A 20,870-nucleotide genomic window follows, 5' to 3' on the forward strand; every position below is an offset into this window, starting at 1 on the left:
GTGTACTTGTCTGGACAAAGGAAAGGCATTCTGAAATGTTGTTGGGTGCAGAGTTGAGCAAAGGTCAGACACAGTGCAGTCAACTGCAGTTAAAACTGTTCCTCCTAACCAGAAAGTGCCGACTTTTGGGGAGGCCAATGTTATTTAAATCTGTATCTAGATTTGGCTTTCAATGTCCATGAGCAGAGAAAGAGCTTCCCTTTACTACTGCTTGAAGAACAGAGTATCCTCAGGGCCTGAACTGAGCCTGATCATGATTACTTATTGCTACACTTTAGATGGAAAACTTGATAGAGCTTTTAATAACTAACCTGTCCAAGCATCATTGTACTCTATGCATGTAGTTTAAACACCTCAGCTGTGTTTTTCCTGCTTTTATCAATACATGCTATTTTCGGTGTGTGAGTGAGCATGTAGCCCTTTTTTGTTCACTTCATTCTTCTAAAAAAAAATTAAAAAACACAAAACAACTGAACACCCCAGAACAAACTCTTCACATACTGGACAACATGAAGCATTCTAAATGAAAATACTGTATGTCAATGTTAACTTCAGAATTGGCTCTTTCTTCATTATTCTGTGGAGCAAATTACCAAATACAGTTTTGAAGTTCTTCAGTAATGTGAGGATTCATTATTGTCAGATTAGACTATGTATAAATACATGGGATTCTTTAGAAGGTCTTATGTCAAGTACAGATTGCCAAGTTGCTTTGATATTGAGCAAAAATTTCACTGTAGCCTCATAAATTTTGTTCTCCGTAGCATCCAGTTTTTTAAATAATTTCTTTGGTTGCTGGCATCCGCTACAATCTCTGCTTTGCAGTGAAGCTTAGTAGCATGCTTTCACATGGCAGTCTTCTGGATGAATATTCATTATTTTGAATTATATTCCATGTGCTGTATGTTGGGTGATAGTTGACAGTAAGTTAAAAACGTAGCATGGGGAAGTGCTTGTGTATTGTAATTTTCTGTTCCCCAGCTTCCTGACACTTAGTTTTTTTAATTTGGGACTATTCAAATATAGTTGGTTGTTGGCACTGTTCTTTTAAACCTTACTTAATTGTAATCCAGTTTTCTGTTTGGAAATATCATGGGTTCTCTGAAAAACTGAATTTCTGGAGGAAAGTAAAATAAAATTCTAAGTATGCTTATATTTGTGGGGTTTTTGGGTTTTTTTTTGAAGCTAGTTTTGTAAAACTGCTAAGCACCTCTGGAAAATAAGCCATTGGTTATAACAAGATTATCTTACTTCCTAAACAGGTGTCTGGAAAATGGAGAAGACTGTGAACAGAATTCATCCAGTTTCTGATCCAGAAGCAACGTATTTTCTACAAGTATCATGGGAAAAAGATTTAGGCACTGGCTTTGGTATAATACTTAGTGATGGTCAATGTGCATGGACTGGGACAGGTAATAATGGAAAGAAAGAAGAAAGTTTTAAATTATTACTGTTCTTTTATTATTATTTTTAAAGACTTTCTAAACTGTGACACACAACTTGCATCAAAAACTTTTTATGAGCATTACCTCTCCCCAGTGATGGAGGAGGTGGGGTTCATGACCTTCTGGGACGTGTTCAGAGATGTTTCAAATCTGGAAAGATTGCATGTCAAACCTAATACTAAATCATTTAGCATATGGATATGCAACGTTTTGTTCTTTCTCAAGAATATAATTTCTTGCAGTGATATTGGAGTACCGCTTATGTGTCTTCTCCAGATCCTTGAACAAATGTGTCATGCAAGTTCCATCTGCAGATTATAGTTCATGAACCATTTAACTGCAGATACTTTTTAAATGGTTTCATAAAATCTTAATAATTAAAGGTAGCTGTATTTGGTACTCGGGTGAATTTTTGAGGAGAAGGGACGAGAAAATATTTTTTTTCCTGGGCATAAGCTATCAGAAGAAAAAAAATAACCTGTGGAATTTTTTTCCCCACTCAGAAACCTGAATAAGAAGATGGGTCTCATAATATGTGCATGCTTCTCTCATTCATGGCTAGCAAAAGAAGGAAAGATTTCTGTGTTCCTTCAGAAATGTGTCAAATACTTGATCAAAAACCCTGCTCTCAGTGGTAAAAATATTTCAAAGGGAGGAAAGAATGATATATTTTACAGCATATTGTAGACAAAAACATTTTCCTGACTCTTTTTTCTGAAACCTAAAAATAGATGTCCATGTAGTTCTTTCTTTCATTCTCCCTGCCCAGAGGACGTTGTTTCTCCCCAGTTCCTGCATAAGCCAGGCTTTCAAATAGGTCTGATATATCTCTCTCGCTCAAAAAACAGTGCTTTGTGTATATATACACATGTATACACACTATATATGTATGTGTGCATATATAGTTCCTGTGTGTAAAAAGAAGCTTAATCATTCATTAACCTTCTTTTGAATACAATTTTTACCTTTTTTTCTTTCAGACCTAGGAAACGAGTAATATAAAATATGTCTAGATACTTATTCAATCTGCTCTTGCATATTCTATTTAACATTTCAAACACACTATTGACTGGGAGCTCCTGCATGATACAGTTAGCAACCAGTCACAAGTGGTGTTCCCCAGGGCTCAGTTTTGGTGCCAGTCCGGTTTAACACCTTTATCAACGATCTGGATGAGGGGATTGAGTGCACCCTCAGTAAGTTTGCAGATGACACCAAATTGGGTGGGAGCGTTGATCTGCTCAATGGTAGGATGGCCCTGCAGAGGGACCTGGACAGGCTGGATCGATGGGCCGAGGCCAGCTGTATGAGGTTCAACAAGGCCAAGTGCCGGGTCCTGCACTTGGGACACAACAACCCCATGCAACGCTACAGGCTTGGGGAAGAGTGGCTGGAAAGCTGCCTGGCCGAAAAGGACCTGGGGGTGTTGGTTGACAGCTGGCTGAACATGAGCCAGCAGTGTGCCCAGGTGGCCAAGAAGGTCAACAAGCATCCTGGCTTGTATCAGGAATAGTGTGGCCAGCAGAAGCAGGGAAGTGATTGTTCCCTTGTACTCAGCACTGGTGAGGCCACACCTGGAATACTGTGTCCAGTTTTGGGCCCCTCACTACAAGAAGGACATTGAGGTGCTGGAGCGTGTTCAGAGAAGGGCAACAGGGCTGGTGAAGGGTCTGCAGCACAAGTCTTATGAGGAGCAGCTGAGGGAACTGGGGTTGTTTAGTGTGGAGAAAAGGAGGCTCTCTACAACTCCCTGAAAGGAGGTTGTAGTGAGGTGGGTGTTGGTCTCTTCTCCCAAGCAGCTAGCGATAGGATGAGAGGAAATGGGCTCAAGCTGTGCGAGGGGAGGTTTAAATTGGGTATTAGGAAAAATTTCTTCACAGAAAGGGTGGTCAAGCATTGGAACAGGCTGCCCCGAGAGGTGGTGGAGTCACCATCCCTGGAAGCGTTCAAAAAGCGGGTAGATGTGGCACTTTGGGACATGATTTAGTGGGTATGGTGATGTTGGGTTGATGATTGGACTGGTGATCTTAGAGGTCCTTTCCAATCTTAATGATTCCTAGTTTTTACTTTCATTAAAAATAATGCAGCCACCAAGCCAGGAAACACGGAATTGCTACTCTACCCTTAACTGGTTTAGTGGTGGACGTGGTAATGTTATGTTAATGGTTGGAGTGGATGATCTTAAAGGTCTTTTCCAACCGAAATGATTCTATGATTCTACAATAGAAAAAGCACTTCCACAGAATGCAAGAGCTCTCAGTCCCCAGGTGTAAGAAAAATGCAAGGAAGGGAAGAGACCAGCTGAGTTGAGACATGCTTGTCAAACTAAAGAGCAAGAGGGAACTGCACTGGCAGTGGAAGCAGGGACATGTATCCTGGGAAGAGTACAGGGAAGCTGCCCGGTTGTGTAGGGATGGGGTCAGGAAGGCCAAGGCATGGCTGGAGGTGAATTTGGCAAGGGATGTAAAGAATAACAAGAAGGGTTTCTACAGGTATGTCAACCAGAAAAGGAAGGTTAAAGAAAGCGTACCCCCACTGATGAACAAGAAAGGTGAACTTGTATCAACGGACGAGGAGAAGGCTCAGGTACTCAACAAGATTTTTGCCTCAGCCTTCACTGGCAACCTCTCTCCTCACCCCTCTTGAGTCAATGGACTACAAGATGAGGACCAGGGGGGTAAAGCCCCTCCCACTGTCAGGGAAGATCAGGTTTGAGACCACCTGAGGAATCTCAATGTACATAAGTCTATGGGACCTGATGAGGTGCATCCCAGAGTCCTGAGGGAATTGGCTGATGTAGTAGCCAAGCCACTCTCCATAATATTTGAAAAGTCATGGCAGTCAGGTGAAGTAGGTCCCTGGGGACTGGAAGAAAGGAAACATTGTGCCCATTTTTAAAAAGGGAAGAAAGGAGGACCCTGGGAACTACCGACCTGTCAGCCTCACCTCTGTGCCTGGGAAGATCATGGAACAGATCCTCCTAGAAGCTATGCTCAAGCACATGGAGGACAGGGAGGTGATTTGAGACAGCCAGCACAGCTTCACCAAGGGCAAGTCCTGCCTGACCAACCTAGTGGCTTTCTATGAAGGAGTGACTGCATCAGTGGACAAGGGAAAAGCAATGGATGCCATCTATTTGGACTTCAGTAAAGCCTTTGACGCAGTCTCCCACAACATCCTTCTCTCTAAATTGGGTAGATATGGGTTTGATGGGTGGACTGTTCGGTGGATAAGGAATTGGCTGGATGGTTGCATCCAGAGGGTTGTGGTCAATGGCTTGATGTCCACATGGAGACCGGTGACAAGTGGGGTCCCTCAGGGGTCCGTACTGGGACCAGTGCCATTTAGTATCTTCATCAACGACATAGTGGGATTGAGCGCACCCTCAGCAAGTTTGCAGATGACACGCCAGAAGTATGAGATGTCATCCAAAGAGACATGGACAAGCTAGAGAGGTGGGCCTGTGTGAACCTCATGAGGTTCAACAAGGCCAAGTGCAAGGTCCTGCACCTGGGTTGGGGCAACCCCTGATATCAGTACAGGCTGGGGGATGAAGGGATTGAGAGCAGCCCTGCGGAGAAGGACTTGGGGGTACTGGTGGGTGAGAAGCTGGACATGAGCCAACAATGTGCGCTTGCAGCCCAGAAAGCCAACCGTATCCTGGGCTGCATCCAAAGAAGCGTGGCCAGCAGGTCGAGGGAGGGGATTCTGCCCCTCTACTCTGCTCTGCTGAGACCCCACCTGGAGTGCTGCGTCCAGCTCTGGGGCCCTCAGCACAAGAAGGACATGGACCTGTTGGAGTGGGTCCAGAGGAGGGCCACAACAATGATCTGAGGGCTGGAGCACCTCTCCTATGAGGCCAGGCTGAGAGAGTTGGGGTTGTTCAGCCTGGAGAAGAGAAGGCTGTGAGGAGACCTTCTTGTGCCCTTCCAGTACTTAAAGGGGGCCTATAGGAAGGATGGGGACAATCTTTTTAGCAAGGCCTATTGTGACAGAACAAGGAATAATGGATTTAAACTAAAGAAGCATAGATTTAGAGTGGATATAAGGAAGAAATTTTTTACACTGAGGGTGGTGAAGCACTGGCACAGGTTTCCCAGAGAGGTGGTGGAGGCCCCATCCCTGGCAACATTGCAGGTCAGGTTGGATGGGGCTCTGAGCAACCTGGTCTGGTCAGAGATGTCCCTGCTCACTGCAGGGGGGTTGGGCTAGATGACCTCTAAAGGTCCCTTCCAACCCAAAGTATCTGTTATTTTTCTAAGTAAAAGCCATGTTGCTATAACTGGAAGAGTATAGAAAAAAAATACGTAAACACAGTTCTCATTTTGCTGTCTTCCCGCATGTGGCAGAATGGCTGGAAGAACAGTTCCCAAAACGGAGGACCAGTGAAAGTAAGATGACCTCACTCTATTAAAAGGCAAGAATGAAACCCACCACAGTTTAGCATGAGCACTGGGTACTTATCCAAGGGAGAGTTATTCTGTTTCTTTTGCAAGAATCTGATCCATGTCTAAGGAGTTTCTGTTGAATTTGTAGTCCTTTGAATAGTTTCATTAGGAGTTGAAGTTTTTGTGCACGAGGCTTTCCTTCTGCACAGATTGGTGTTTGCATACACTCAGCACTGGTTTTGCTCACTTTTTCTAAGTTATTACATCATGTCTGAGACTGCTTAGATTCTAAATTCAAACCCTGGGAGGAGGGAAATCAGTGGTCAGAAAATACTTGCTATGGGAAATCCCTTTTGGGTTTCTCATGCTGTGGATTATTTTGCTTGGCAAGACCTACCAGGAAGTGAGAGTTGCTGATGGAGTTGTCTTTTATGGTTTTTTGTGTATTTAATGTGATGATGAAATGTGTTAGGAGTCCTACTTAAGGAGGAAACAAAAAAAAAAGTAAATCTTGGTGGGGAGGAGTAGCACACAAATATGCAATATGATCTAATATATTCACTTGCTATTGGATTAAAGAACTACAGATATCTGGATTCATACATTTCATGTTTCTCTAACAATTGATCAGTTCTGCTAGTTTTGTAAGAGAAAGGAACATGCAGCTTGTACAGGCATCACAGGAGAAAAAAAGCCCACAGTGCTCTATTACTGTATGTTAGTATTTTTTTTTTAGCTTTCTTATTTTCTTTAAAAAATTTTCTAATTTTTCTCACTGTTTAAATCATTGTTGTAGACAAACACTTATTTTTGCAAGTATTTCTGACTCCCCCCCCTCCTTTGCCTCATACTCATTTCTTTCTGTACTGTTTTGGGGGATTTAGGGGACTGCTGACATAGTAGTGGCCTTTTCTCTCCCAACTCTTAGTGTCCAGTACAAGAAATAAGCTAGCTACTGAGGAAGTGATTGGTGGCTGTACCTTATAATAAAGTAGAAATGTTTTGTTGGTAAATTTCTTGCCTGCCTTTCTCACTCAACTCTTGCTATTTGTAGTGCATTTTTAGTTCTGCAGATGAGTGTTCACCAGCACTGTAGCCCAGATTCATCACTGATTTGTAGGCTTACCTTTTTTCCTGACAGTAGTTCCACTGTATCATTTTTTACATGGACATGAAAAGTGTTGCTTTCAGTTTAAAAAAAAACCCACAGGATGCAGCTGGGAACTGTTAAAGTCTTAGGCCTTTCTGATAACATCTGTTTCATGCTTAAAATAAGTTTTGAAAATCTTGGAAAATACTTTTACTACTTCATCTAACATACTTAGCTGTGTGCAGCTGTATTGGGGCTGAGGGTTGCTTACTTAGCTTAGAATGAGGTAGGGAAGAACTGATAGCATGTGCAATGGCCAGTGTAACTTTACAGCCTCCAGCTTTGCAGCACTGTTTGTAATCGTTCCAAGTCCTGTTCTGGAATTCATACCTGTCAGTCTTAATGCGCGAGGATTAATGGACAACTGACTTCGACTTAGTGGTTGCTTGCTTGTAGGTCTTTTCATGCTTGCAGTGCTGCATGCTGGCTTTGCTGTTATTCATGTCCCTACATGTCAGCTGCAGATATGTCTGATCCATAGAGAAGGAGGCTATGATGCAGCATTGCAGCTAAATAATGTGTCTTGACACTCAAAAGTCCTGTTTGTAGCACAAGTACTAGCTGGCTATATATGTGGCCGCCTGTCTTAGCCTCTCTCTCTTCATGTATTAGAAAAGGGGTTTACATATTAGAAAAAAAGATGGTTGTGATGTCCATGCAGTGAAAAAGGTTTGTTACACCTTTATCCATCTCTCTCTTCCCCCCCCGCCAGCCCGTGTTCCCTTTCATACAGATTTTTTTAAACCCCAAGTTATTGAAGGGGGCTGCTGCTTACTTTTTGCTCTGTTTAAATGTCTTGTTGGGTTGTAGGAATAAATTTGAAAAGTACAACATGTTCTTCAAATGATGATACTAAAATATATATGTTTTGAATTTTTAGTTTATTAGGTGTCTCAGAGTATTTCAGTGCCCTAAAGCTCATCACTATTAGGCCATATACAAAACCAGTTATGTGTGATTGTCTATTACATCTGCTCTAATGGACAGCAGAATACAGTTCCAATTTCAGGAGATGTGCTTTTACAACGAGTATGTCTTGAGTTTACAAATCTGTCGGGACATACAGTTATAATATGTCACGCTTCTCCCTGGCCTTTTTTTCAACCCCCTCCATTTTTTTTTTCCTTCTCTGCATGATAGATAACTCAGCTTAAAATGGAAGGATAGAAGCATCTTCTCCAATCTAGGAATACTGATTTTGAAGTTATTTTATTTCTGGTTTATTCCAGTCTTCTCTGATGAAATTACTAGGTTGTTGAATGAAGGGAGGGCAGTCGATGTTGTTTATTTTGGCTTTAGGTAGCAAGGCTTTCAACACTGTGTCCTCTAACATGCTCACAGGCAAAAGTGGTAAGGTATGGACTACATGAATGAACAGATGAACAGTGGATTAAGCTCAGCCAGTTCCATCAGATTTCAAAGTGTTGTGATCAGTGGCCTGAAGTCTAGCTGGAGGCCAGTTACTAGTGGCCCTGTACCACAGGGGTCAATATGGGGTCCAGTACTGTTAATGTCTTCATTAATTACTTGGATGATGACACAGTGCGTCCTCAGCAAGCTTACAAATGATGCAAAACTGGGGGGAAGGGCTGATAGAGAATTGGATTGCCATTCAGAGGGACCTGGACAGGCTGGGGAAATGGGCTGACAGAAGTCTCATGAAATTCAACAAAAGGAAATGCAAAACTGTGTACCTGGGGAAGATGCAGCCCCCAGCCTGTACTGGTGACTGGCTGGAAGCATGTCGCTTGTTGAAAAGGACCTGGGAGTCTTGGCGGACAAGAAGCTGAACAATGGCCAGCAGTGTGGCCTTGTGGCAAAGAAGGCCAACAACCTCCTGGGCTGCATTAGGAAGAGTGTTGCCAGCAGGTCAAGGGAGGTGATCCTTCCCCTCTGCTCAGCCCTGGTGAGACCTGTGATGCAGTGTCTTGTTCTGGGCTCTCCAGTATGAGAAAGACATGAACTTACGAAATTGAGTCCAGTAACAGTCCACGAGGATGACTGAAGGACTTGAACATCTGTTATGCTAGAAGTTGAGAAAGCTGGGACCGTGCAGCCTGGAGGAGAGAAGGCTCAAGGAGATTTTGTCAATGTGTATTAATTAATACCTGATGAGAGGGAGTAAAGAAGATGCAGCCAGGCTCTTCTCAGTGATGTCCAGTGAACGGACAAAAGGCAATGGGCATAAACTGAAATATAAGGAATTCTATTTAAACACAGGAAAAATCCTTTTTACCATAGGGGTGATCAAGCACCAGAACAGAGTGTCTGGAGAGGACAGGGAGCCTCAGTCCTTGAAGATACTCAAAACCCATTCAAAACATAGTCCTGAGCAACCTTTGTAGTTGACCCTTCTTTGATCAGTGGAGTTGGACTATAAAATCTCCAGAGGTCCCTTCCAACCTCAACCACTCTGAGTCTGTGAAAATAAGTTAAATATATGGAAGGTGCAGAATTAATCTAGAAATCTTGAAATGTGCGAGGATATAACTATTCATAGCGAATAGTTGTATGTTTACCTCTTTGCTGTATTTTTACGATGGATTGATTTGATACGTACTGCCTGTAATGTGCACTCTTATGTCTCAATATGAAACTATCTTCAAAGGCATTTGTAGAGAGAAGAAATATAGTTATTAATAGGGGTTTTAACTGGGGTACTTGTAAGTCACTTGCAGTTCTGTAAAGGATGTGTTTTGGGGTTTTTTTTGTTGGGATTTTGGGTTGGTTTTTGGTGTGTGTTTTTGTGTTTTTTGCTTTTGTTTTGTGGTTTTTTTTTTCAGGCTGTCATAAACTAACATCCTTTTGCATATTTTGCTCTCTCAAATGCTGCACAAATGCTAGAAAGGTCTAAGAGCAAGCAGGGGTAAATGACAATCTAGAGCAGTCTTGGTCAGAAGAAAAATAAAGACTTCTGTTAATGAAGTAAACAATCTAAAATTCTGTATTTGTAGGCTACACATCAAAGCCTGTGTTACATTATACACGTCCTATCTTAATCCTAGTGTGCAAGAAACTCTGCCCTCCTCGTTGAGATCATTATTGTGGTTAACATTTGATCTCTAAAAGTACTGAGGAAACAGTATGTGGAATAAAATAAAAAGGAAAGAAGATAACCAGGGGCCCAGGTGGTAGAATCAAGAGCTGTTTCTTTCTACTCCTAGTGAAAGATGGTGAGTCTTGGTAAGATGCCATTTCAGTTTGAGGGTTAAACCAAAAGAAGATTTAGGAAGAAATAAATTATGAGAAGCAGACAGGAAAGGCTATCATGGTTCTTAATGACAGTACATCTTTATTGGCCTGTTCAGTACCATATTCAACCATTCTTCATCTTCAAAGGAATGGGATAAAATTTTCTTCATAGACCTGATGATTCTCCATCCCTAGAGGTGTTCAAAAAAACGTGTAGACATGGCACTTTGGGACGTGGTTTAGTAGGCATGGTGGTGGTAGGTTGACAGTTGAACTGATGGTCCTAGAGGTCCTTTCCAACCTTAGTGATTCCAAGTTTTACTTTCATTAAAAAATAATCCAGCTACCAAGCCGGGAAACATGAAATGAATTGTTACTCTACCCTTAATTGGTTTAGTGGTACACTTGGCAGTGTTAGGTTAATGGTTGGTCCTGATGATCTTAAAGGTCTTTTCCAACCTAAACGATTCTATGATTCTGTGATGTAATGCAAGCTGGAGACAATCCCCCATTTAGTGGTCCATGAATGTGAAAGGTAAGATGTGGATTCTCAAGTCTTTAGATGTAGCTTCATTTGTAAATCAACAGTTTATTTTGTTTTAAGGTTGTAAGTTACATACTTGGAAAATTGGATCAACAATATGTGATGAGACAGTTGCATCTGTTGTCTTACAGGGTTTAGATTACACGCTTTCAAAGAGAACTGAGGGGGCACAATAAATCATAGTTAAAATGTTCCACTCTTTGTTTTAAGGTTAGTGTTATTTAGAAAAAATTTAGGCAAGTAGAATTGTGGACTAGTAGCAGTAAACCATTTTCAGACAGGAAAAACAGAACTTAATTCTTCTGAAAAACACAGTATTCCTGATACATTTCCATTCATGCCTGGCACACTGATTTCATGGCAAGGAAAGAATAGTCTCCTAATATTTGCCTGTCCCTTAAGGTGTGAGTGTGTACCTGTATGTACATATAAATATATATCTATATGTTCACACACATATGAGTATTTATTTCTCACATGTTTCTTTCTGATAGTGTCTGAAGCTGAAATTTCTAGGGAAGCTGCTGACATGGAAATGAATAGGGAAAAGTATGTCGAAGAACTGAAGAAAGCATTGATAGCTGGAGAAGAATCAGCTGGCAAATATAACTTTGCTATTTCAAGGGATGAAGAAAATATGGAGTGTCACTTCTCCTATGAAAGAAATCTGAAAGATGGCTCTGTAAGTATAGTTAAATGTTTAAATTTGACTGTAAAACTATGAGAAGGACCTTCTTGATACACTTTTGTATTTTATTAGGTTCCTTAAAATCAAATAGACCTGTGATACATATTTCAGATTGGATGAACATTGAACTCTGCCACGGGCCAAACTAGAAACAAGTTTGTAGTTTCCTATCAAAACCTGGTGTCAATAGAACTATTTCTGTGTTACTTTCTTAAATGCTACTGCATAAGAGTATTACTTCTCTATTTAAGTTTTGGATTAATGTAGTGATAGGATGAGGGGTAACGGTTTTAAACTGAAAGAGGGTAGGTTTAGATTATATATTAGGTAGAAGTTCTTTACCATGAGAGACACTGGGACAGGTCTCTGATGGGGCTGTGGATGCCCCATCATCTCCCTGCCCGTGGCAGGGGGGGGTGGAACTAGATGGTCTTTAAGGTCCCTTCCAACCCAAACCATTCTGTGATTCTGTGATATATGTTTTGGGGTTTTTTATGCAGGGTATGCCTACATGTTGGAGCTGCAGTTTAGTATCAAGCTGATATGTTCCATAAGCTATAACTTTGTTTTTAATTACTAACTTGGGAAGTATGCATATGTTTTGAAATTCCAGCCCCCAATGCATTTCTGCTTTGCTTTTTTCTTCTTTCTTCTCTCTCTGTACTCACCTAAATAAGCAAAAATATTAAAATTTAAGTAAGATTATTTTGATAAGCTAAAACATACTTTTAAAATGAGGTTTTCTATTACTTTAAATATTTTGGAAGCTAACACTACAATAGTTTCCTGCTTGGAATTGCATTAAATTACAACTGGGAATGTGGTTCCATGTTGGTTTCTTGGCTGCAAAGGAAAGGACCCTCTTAAAGCAGGAAAGAAACCAGTGTAATCTGTATCTGTAGACACTTGGCTATTTCAGCTAATTTAAGGTCATCCTCCTTGCTTGTACTCTTCCCCGCCCCCCCCCCCCCCCCCCCCCCCCGCAAAAAAAGATGCTCTGCCTTTCCCAAGGTTTGTCACAGCTTCAGTTCTGCTAGGATAGCAGTTGGGCTGACTGACCTCAGCCACATTAGTGAAATAATTTGGGTTTGAAAAGCACTGGCTTAAAATTGCACTGATGCAGTTCAGGGCACAGTTCTGCAATCAGTTTCACTGGCATTATTGAGGGGAAGAAAATTGCGGGGAAAGAATGGAGATGAGATTGCAGATAGAGAAGAGTAGGAATGTCTTTTTTTTTCCTGGGGGGAAAAACTATCATGGGGTTGTGTCCAGGAGCAAAGTGTCTAGGGATTGTCCTACCTCCTTTGTTTTAAAAGATTTCTTCAGACCATTGGGACATGCTTTGCTTCTCATTTGGTTAATTTTGGCAGGTCTCACCTTTTAAGAAACTAGCAGAAGTGTCTGATTTGTAACAAAATACCAAACCAAAACAAAGAAACTAGTTTCTCTGGGATGTGTCTATTCGAAGTGGAAGGTGGAAATACTTTTTTTTCTCTAAATTGGAAATAGGCAAAGAATGCAGTATAGGTATTGGTCAGAGACCTGAAATGGGAGTATGTGTTATTTCATGTATGTGTATCTCTTAGACGAGGTGAGGAAAAACTCACTTTAAAGAGGGGGGCCATTCAGATTACCTAATCAGTAGCAGCTCACTTATGTGCTTATTGTCAGTCTTGGCTTAATTTTAGTAAGCAGAGACAGAGAGATTCAGTGGAATGAAGTTTGGCTTCTTAAGAGTACTTCATTATAAGCCTTTTTCCTTGTGCAATATTGAAAATTTCAGCACAATTTGGCTCTTGAGTGAGGTGCCAAAAGGTGGGTGATGTGTCTTCCAATCTGCATTATCAATATTTCTGTCTATTTAGCCAAGGCCTTAGGGGCTCCGTACCCACTTCTTGGCACTTCTTGTGAGCACACAGGGCTAAGTGCTATTCACAAAGGGTCTAGGTTAAAAGTAGTATATTACAGCAGGATTACAAGGTTAGGACCAAATTGTACTTAGAAAATAAGAGTAGTAATTTTAAGAATCCTGTTTTTCTCGTCTGTGTCACACATATTCTAAATACCAGACAGATGAAATACCTACAATATTTTTATTAAAGGAAAATATCTTCATATATGTGGGCCCACCTAATATATGTTTCCATGAATGAAGGCTTACGAGACATTTAATTTATATGAAAACATCTTTATGTCAATTTGGGAAAATAATAATCTGGCCAAAGAAATTGAAAATACAAAGTGTCCTGATTGCTATGCATACTTTTAGCTTTGGGTGTCAAAAGAGTGTTTTTAGAAAATATGTCATTTCTTGGGTGAAAATACACCTTTTTTTTCCTCCTGTACTAAACTAATGCCTACCTATAAAATTGCCAAAGCCTTTGTCAGAATTACAAATAGCTTTCAGGTGTATAATAGAATACATTTCGAACATTTTGCAAATTCTCTGTGAAAGTATTCATCATGTTTATCTTTCAACATCAGACTGGGAAATCAATCTTCCTGAGCTCTGTACATCCAGAGGGCTGAGATTCAGCTAAATGTACATTTACTGCAGAGGAAGTGTAACTACTCTGCAACGTAAACATAACTTAAATTCAGTGTCTATCTCCTATCAGTACTTATTTTTCTTACTGGGTATTTGTCTTCATGTCTTTTGTTTAGTTGTTATGTATATTTTCTCTTTTCATTTTTCAGCAACTATATATACACACAAATTACAACCTTCCCAGTCTTGGAAAGAGTGTTGCGGGACTGGGGGGGATGGTGATGTGTGTGTGGAGCTTTTGGTTAAACTGTACTGCATTTCTTTTGTTAGATGTGCTGTCTGCAATCAAACTGTAGTTAGTCTTCATGTTTTTGTTTAAAAATATGGGCATAAAGGAAAAGGAACAATAATTTCCAATTTTGACAGTAGTACACATAATACTACTTTCAAGTTCCTTGCTTCTCCTCTCCTACTTCACTATATTATTAATCACCATTGTGAGAAAAGTCCATTAAATTATCAGGAAGAATTAGAAGATTATTATTCTTAAACCAACATTTTTAACATTTGATATATAACAAAAGGAGAGATTACAGAAAAGTATTCATGAAGATGTGGTTGGTTGTGTTTGAATACTGAATGTTTTGCTTAGTCTTAAATAATGCAGTCAACACTTTGTAGTTAAAAAACCCCAAGGCTTCTGAAATGCATTGTTATACTTTGTGAGCTGTAAAATGCTTATCAATTCATGCAGCTCTCTATTATTGCAAAATTTTGTACTCTTGGAAAATCAATATGCCTTTTGTTAGAGGTATAGGCATGCTTGTATGCACAAACTTGATTACTTTAATTAATTTTAATGAAACCTACCTACAGCATGATGTTGATCACCAGCAGTCACCTATGCCCATCTCGGCCAGTAATTTCCAGTGCGGTACTCTGCCATAGTTCTTCATCCAGTCTGGATAAACCACTAATTCCTATAAAAAATGAAAAGTAGAATTTCTATGCAACAATTTGCCTTTTTTATGTCCCGGGCCCTTATTACAAATAATATCTACACAGTCTGTAAATAATTGCTGGCTGAAAAGTCTGTGAGGTTTAGGTATATGATGGGTATACCCCAACTGGAATGAGCATGTTAAAAGCATCTTAAAGAATGCACAGTAGTAAATTCTTGCAGCTTGTAAGACAAGTTACTTCTTATTCTGTCTCCTTGTTAAGAAAATTCATATTTATTTGTACGTACCATAGTTTAAATGAATAATCTCAAATAAGATTCTTGATGCATTTATAATTCACACTAGTTAATAACAGTATGGTGTTTACTAATTTTTTTACTTTAATTCACAAAGAGAATGTGTCTGAGAAAGCAAAAGAAGAGTGATAAACTAAACTCATTTTTTTGTATATTGCGTCCATGTGGGAGAATTATACTGCTACATCTGTGTACACCATCTTGGTGTATCTGTTGATCTCTCTTTCTTGCAAATATCTGCACATGTGAAACATACTCTGTACATGATTAGCATGCTTCATATATAGACTAGGAACTTAGTAAACAGATCTAATTTGTCATAAATAAGAAAAGCTTTCATATGGTAGTGCATCAGAAGTTAGTGTTTAAAATTTTAAGCCTTAAAAAGCAGTGTTTACAGTGTTAAAGATCAGTAATTAAATCATTATTGACTGATGTGAAGTAAAGTTAGCTATGTCACCAGTGTCACTTGATTTTTTTTTTCCCTTGAGCATAATTTTTCAGTTTGGTAATTAATGATGTTGAAGTACTATATGTATATATATTATATAACTTCTAGACACATATGTAATTTTCAGTGGCTTAGTGAATGTTTAAATCTGAAATACTCTGTTGTCAATAGTCTGTTTTTCTGAGGTGTTTTTTTTTTCCCCATACACTTGTATATTTATTTTCCAGTCTTCTGGTAGAGAGTATCTGTAGGTGATTTTGGACTAGTGACTGGTAATGATCACTTGATGATAAAAAAAATGTGTTAGATACTGAATTTTTATTTCCCTAACTGTACTAAACTGTGGTATTTGAAATAATTTTTACCTTCTTTGGAGCAGCTTGCTAAAGATATGCTTCCCTAAAATATAATTATGTGTCAAAACTGTATTGGGTGGTCTACAGGAGTGCAAATAAAAATAATGGAGTGAAGTTAAGCAGTGCAAAAATGTTGGCGTATTATTGGGAAATATTTTCTGACATTGAAATTTGTTGTACTGCTGAAGTGTTTGCCAGAGGAAGTGGTAGCAGCTCCATTGCATCAGTCACTTAAAAATGGACTGGACAAAGGAATGGAAAATGCACTGTTAACTAACTATCCTGCATTGGCAGTATAGTACGTTAGATGACTTAATAAGTGTTCTCCGTCCCAAAAACCTGTGAATCTCTGCTTGCCTGCCTAGACTACTGTATATGTGAGCTCCACTGGTCTGGTGCAATGAATGTCTTCACTAAGGAACTTGTATTTATGGACAGACAGACTGACACACACGCACATTGAAGAGCAATAGGGTGAGGGATGTAGTTTTTGCAAGTTGCCTCATGAAAATGGGTTTATCATCCCTCATGAGGTGTCGCAGGTTGGTTGTTCAAAGTTTGTTGTATCTTTTGTAGTCTAGATGGAACATTGACAGTGGTAAGTCTGACAGATGATTCTTCACTTTTTGCAAGTTGCCTCATGAAAATGGGTTTATCATCCCTCATGAGGTGTCGCAGGTTGGTTGTTCAAAGTTTGTTGTATCTTTTGTAGTCTAGATGGAACATTGACAGTGGTAAGTCTGACAGATGATTCTTCACTACCGCAGTAAGAGTTGGCATTGTAAACATCTCCTCATTGAGGTAAGCTTACAAAGAAGCACTTGTAGATCAGTTTGGTTTTCCTTTCCTAGCCGATAGGGAAGAATAATTACCTCTTATTTGCTTATGTAAGTAAGTAAGTTTAGAGATGAAAAACCTGTCTGTGGTTGCTCAAAATTACCTCCCCCTCTTTTGTACCGGCTCATTAAGGCTGGAATTACACTTGTTAGCCAGAGCTCTATTTTGAAGGCCAAGGAGACCTGCAACAGTTTAGGGGAATGTAAGAAGGCAGGCTGCATCTAGATGTGAAATCGCTTTGACAATTTTTTGTATAGCTTTTACCATCAGCATAAATAGAGATCAGGGGAGTCACTTAGAGCATCTATGTAACAATCATTCAGAAGACTACAATTTACAATCTAATTCACCTGTGTTTAGTTGGTGAACAGGTAGGTTCCTTCCGTGAACTGTTGTCTACTACCAAAACTAGATGCTTAAAAGTAAATGCTTGCAACTACTCCAGCACTATTCTGATAGGATGAAACCAAAACTGTATCTCCAAATCCTTTTAAAAGTGATATATATGTAAGATTTATGTAATGAATGAGTCTACTTAGATGCTGATGTTTTTTTCTGAATGGATGGAAAACTTCCCCAAGTCACAAATAATTCGTATCTGAGTTAGAGGAGATATCTATGTAGCATATTTATTTGGCAGTGTGTTAGTTGCATGTAATTTTAAAAGTATCAGCATAAGAATCATAATCTAACTGAAGGGAAGGAAGTCCATAAGGATTTTAGTACTTTCTCACTTATCTTTTTGAAACGGTGATCAAAAAAGATAAAATGGTGTCTGAGTTTTATAAATACTTGTATAGCTGTATCTCAGCCTGATGTTGCTGAGCCTAAAAAATTATGCCTTTAAAAATTCTGATGTGTTTTGTGATTTATCTTCCTTATGATGGGTGGGTCTGCCATAGGGTGTTCAGCACTCTGCCCTTAGGAGCTGTTTTTAGGGTGGTGGGGGCAAAGTAGACTGTTAAGAGTCACATTAAAATAACAATGGGTTTGGTATACAGCGGGACTTGTGTGTCAAGCCAGCTGCAGTGCAAAATGGGCCACACACACAGAGATCTCAGTAAGGGGCCATTGAGGCTGGGCCAGCTAAACTGCTGCCACCTAAACAAACACCATCACACAGTCAGTGATTTAACGCTTGATCTAAGTAGGTGACCACTTGGAAGTAAATCTTTCCAAGTACTTTAGCGAGTCACTCCACATATAATAAATAATGGAAATCCAACAAGTTGGGTTTTTTTTTTTTTGCACTGGCAATTAAATTGATTAAGTAGCCTTTGATAAACAATTATTTGAGTGCTAGCAGTCTTCTTTTTTACAGTAATGTGACAGGCTCTGTTCTTTTTCTTGCCTTTTGCATAAATTTGTAAACAGGGAGGATATGAGCTTTAGAAATTCCACCTTAGATACAGTACTGTTGCTAATTAGGCTGATGGAAGGGATGCTGTTATTTGGCTCTTCCATTCCTGTGGCTGCTTTTCCGTGGTTGGTCCTGTGAGTTCCTTATGGGTTTGCTACAAGTTAAAAAAAGTTGGAGAAATTCATGCTAGCCAAAACTTTTCACAGCATACTGAACGGGTGAAGTAGAATTGGTAGACCTCTTTATGCTGTCCAAACTGTCTTCGTTCAAGCTTTGAATAGTTACTTTGCTCCAAAGCACTGAGGATATGTTGTTTGGATAACAAAGGTCACTGAGAGTTCAGATTGTTTCCCAGGCAATTCGACTAACCGCTCAACTGAAAAGACAGAAAGATGAAATGATTTTTAGGTCAGTGTAAAGGCAATGACTCTTCTGTATCATTTATATCTATTTACTTCAGAATTTAAGAGCGTACACTTGAATGAGTTTCTCGGAAGCCTAGTTTAGAAATAGCTTATTAATGTGCCTTATATAATAAAAACATTGTGTTATCTTTTGCGTAATCTCAGAGATCTAAGTGCTACATAATTTCGGACATAATCTCGCCTGATGTGTACCTTTATGAACTCTTTAGGTCTTGTAGGTAGACTTTAAATGCAGTGGATCACTTCTGTAGCCTTGAGGTAAGAAAAGTTTTTTTTTAAAAACACCCCCCCCCCCCCGCCCTCCCCAATATTAATATGTGTAAAATATTTGACAAAAGTCCTGGAGAATTAAGTTATGCTATTTTCCTTGTTTAGCTATTAGATTGTAATAAGCTCTTTGATTGTTTAGCTATTTGATTGCTGTGTCTAGTAAGCAATGGTTTGGAGACCTGTTGGGGGGAAGTATATTTATAATACTGGTAGTATATACCTTTAAAAATGAGGGCTTGTTGAAAAAGGAAGAATCAAACTTTCAATGAATAATACTCCTCCAGTTTCTCTCTACCTGTTAGGATTTCTGGATTTCACTGGAACTATCCCATTGAACAAAGAAAGCAGTTTAACTGTTTTAAGTCCTATTGTAAACAACACTATAAAGGGCATTTTCTTATTTCACAAGTGCAATGACAGTCTAAATAGCTGTAAAATGTTCTTAAAATAGCAAAATAACAGATATTGGCTTGGTTTATACAAGAAAAATTTTCAGTTGTCCTTTCTCCTTCCTGATGTTATTGTATTGTCTCTCCACCCTTCTCTCAATTCCTCCAGATTTTCCCTTTTTGGCATACCTGCTGTGCATTTCAAAACTCTGTGTAGACATGAAGGCTTACTTTTACTTGTACAGCTGACTACAAATACTTTCATTTTAGGAGGAAAAATCTTTAAATCTTGGCATATTGACAAGTCTTAGTTTCCCAAGAAAAATATAGAGGACTGTAGATGCTCTGGAAAAGAGGTTACTGGGTGGGGGTTTTAAAACTCCACTACAAGACTCTAGTCTCATATTCTTTGTAAGGATGAACAACAATCAGAGCCTGAACACCAAGATTCTCACCTATTTTTCTCTTCAGAAATGCTTTTGCAGCTCTAGAGGAAGCATTCATCTTTCTACCTATAAAGGCACAGGGAAACCCTCAAGCTCAGGATGATAATGTTTTGTTAAATTTTGTTAAATTTTGCATTCACTAAAATAGAACCTTTACCAGTATAAAATAAGTTTCTGGATAGTATCATTCCATGGAAAAGTTCTTCCATAGAAGATGATTTGTCTTGTTATATATTCTTTTTTTTTGATTCCTCTCAGATGCTCCTGCAAATAGTGTCTCACATTTTATTTAAAATTTAGTTTTAATTGCTTTGTTGGTTATAAAATGTAACTTGTACTAGTGTGGGTTTTCACAAACCAAATCCTTGTCTTTCTGCATGTGTACCTCTCTGGCAAATCTAAGTTTTGGGGGTTTTTTAAGACTTTGAGGTACAGATTTTTCTGTTATACAAGCACATTGTCTTCTCAGTGCATGATTAGTACCTGTAGGTTATTAATATAACACAAATATGTAAGCATGTGCTAATTTGTGGTAACAGAACCTTGCCAGTGCTCCTAGGAGCTACAGAGGTACCAAAAAGTGGAATTTGGAAACAGTCAGGTTTTTTTACTGCTCATTCAATCCATATATTGCAACATTACATTATTCTCAATCTTTTAACCAGACTTAAATGGGCAGGGGGCAGAGAGTGGAAAAAACCCTCCAACACTGAGATATCAGTAGGAAAAAAAAATTACACACGTGTCCTCATTGTCTGCAATAATAAACTGCATTCTCCAATCCAGGAATTGCTGTTGTGGCCTTTGTTAGCAAATAACATCCGTCACATTGAAATCAGATGTGTAAATCTCATCAGATTCAGTCTCCTGCATACTATGTGGGACTTAAAAGGGAACATCTTAGGTGAGAGAAGGTCAAATGGTTTGCAAAGTGATGCTTATCAGCAGTAGTTTCTATTAGTAGACAGAAATATTTCATTTTAGTTTTGTCTTGCATCTCTACATTCCTATATTTTCTTAGTACAAGCTGTTTATCAATGATTTGCATAATCAGGTACTCAGGTAAGCTATATTATAGTTTGTGTGTCTGTTTATACATATAAACTGATAAATGTGGGTTATTGTACCCCTAGTCTAAACCTTTTTTAAATTGGTTTTTTCGTACTAGAAAATAGTGCATGAA

General features: G+C 39.2%; 1 protein-coding gene across 1 annotated transcript in view; it reads left to right on the plus strand.

The window, feature by feature from the left end:
• The first annotated feature begins 1,273 nt into the window (after positions 1 to 1,273).
• XRCC4 (X-ray repair cross complementing 4) overlaps positions 1,274 to 20,870 on the plus strand; it is a 180,545-nt gene continuing 160,948 nt past the window's right edge. The window contains exons 1-2 of the mRNA XM_075726894.1: positions 1,274 to 1,412; positions 11,214 to 11,401. Of these exons, the coding sequence (XP_075583009.1) occupies positions 1,274 to 1,412; positions 11,214 to 11,401 (327 nt within the window). The remainder of the gene's footprint in view (positions 1,413 to 11,213; positions 11,402 to 20,870) is intronic.

This window comes from Pelecanus crispus, chromosome Z (genome assembly GCF_030463565.1).
Source record: "Pelecanus crispus isolate bPelCri1 chromosome Z, bPelCri1.pri, whole genome shotgun sequence".
NCBI lineage: Eukaryota > Metazoa > Chordata > Aves > Pelecaniformes > Pelecanidae > Pelecanus > Pelecanus crispus.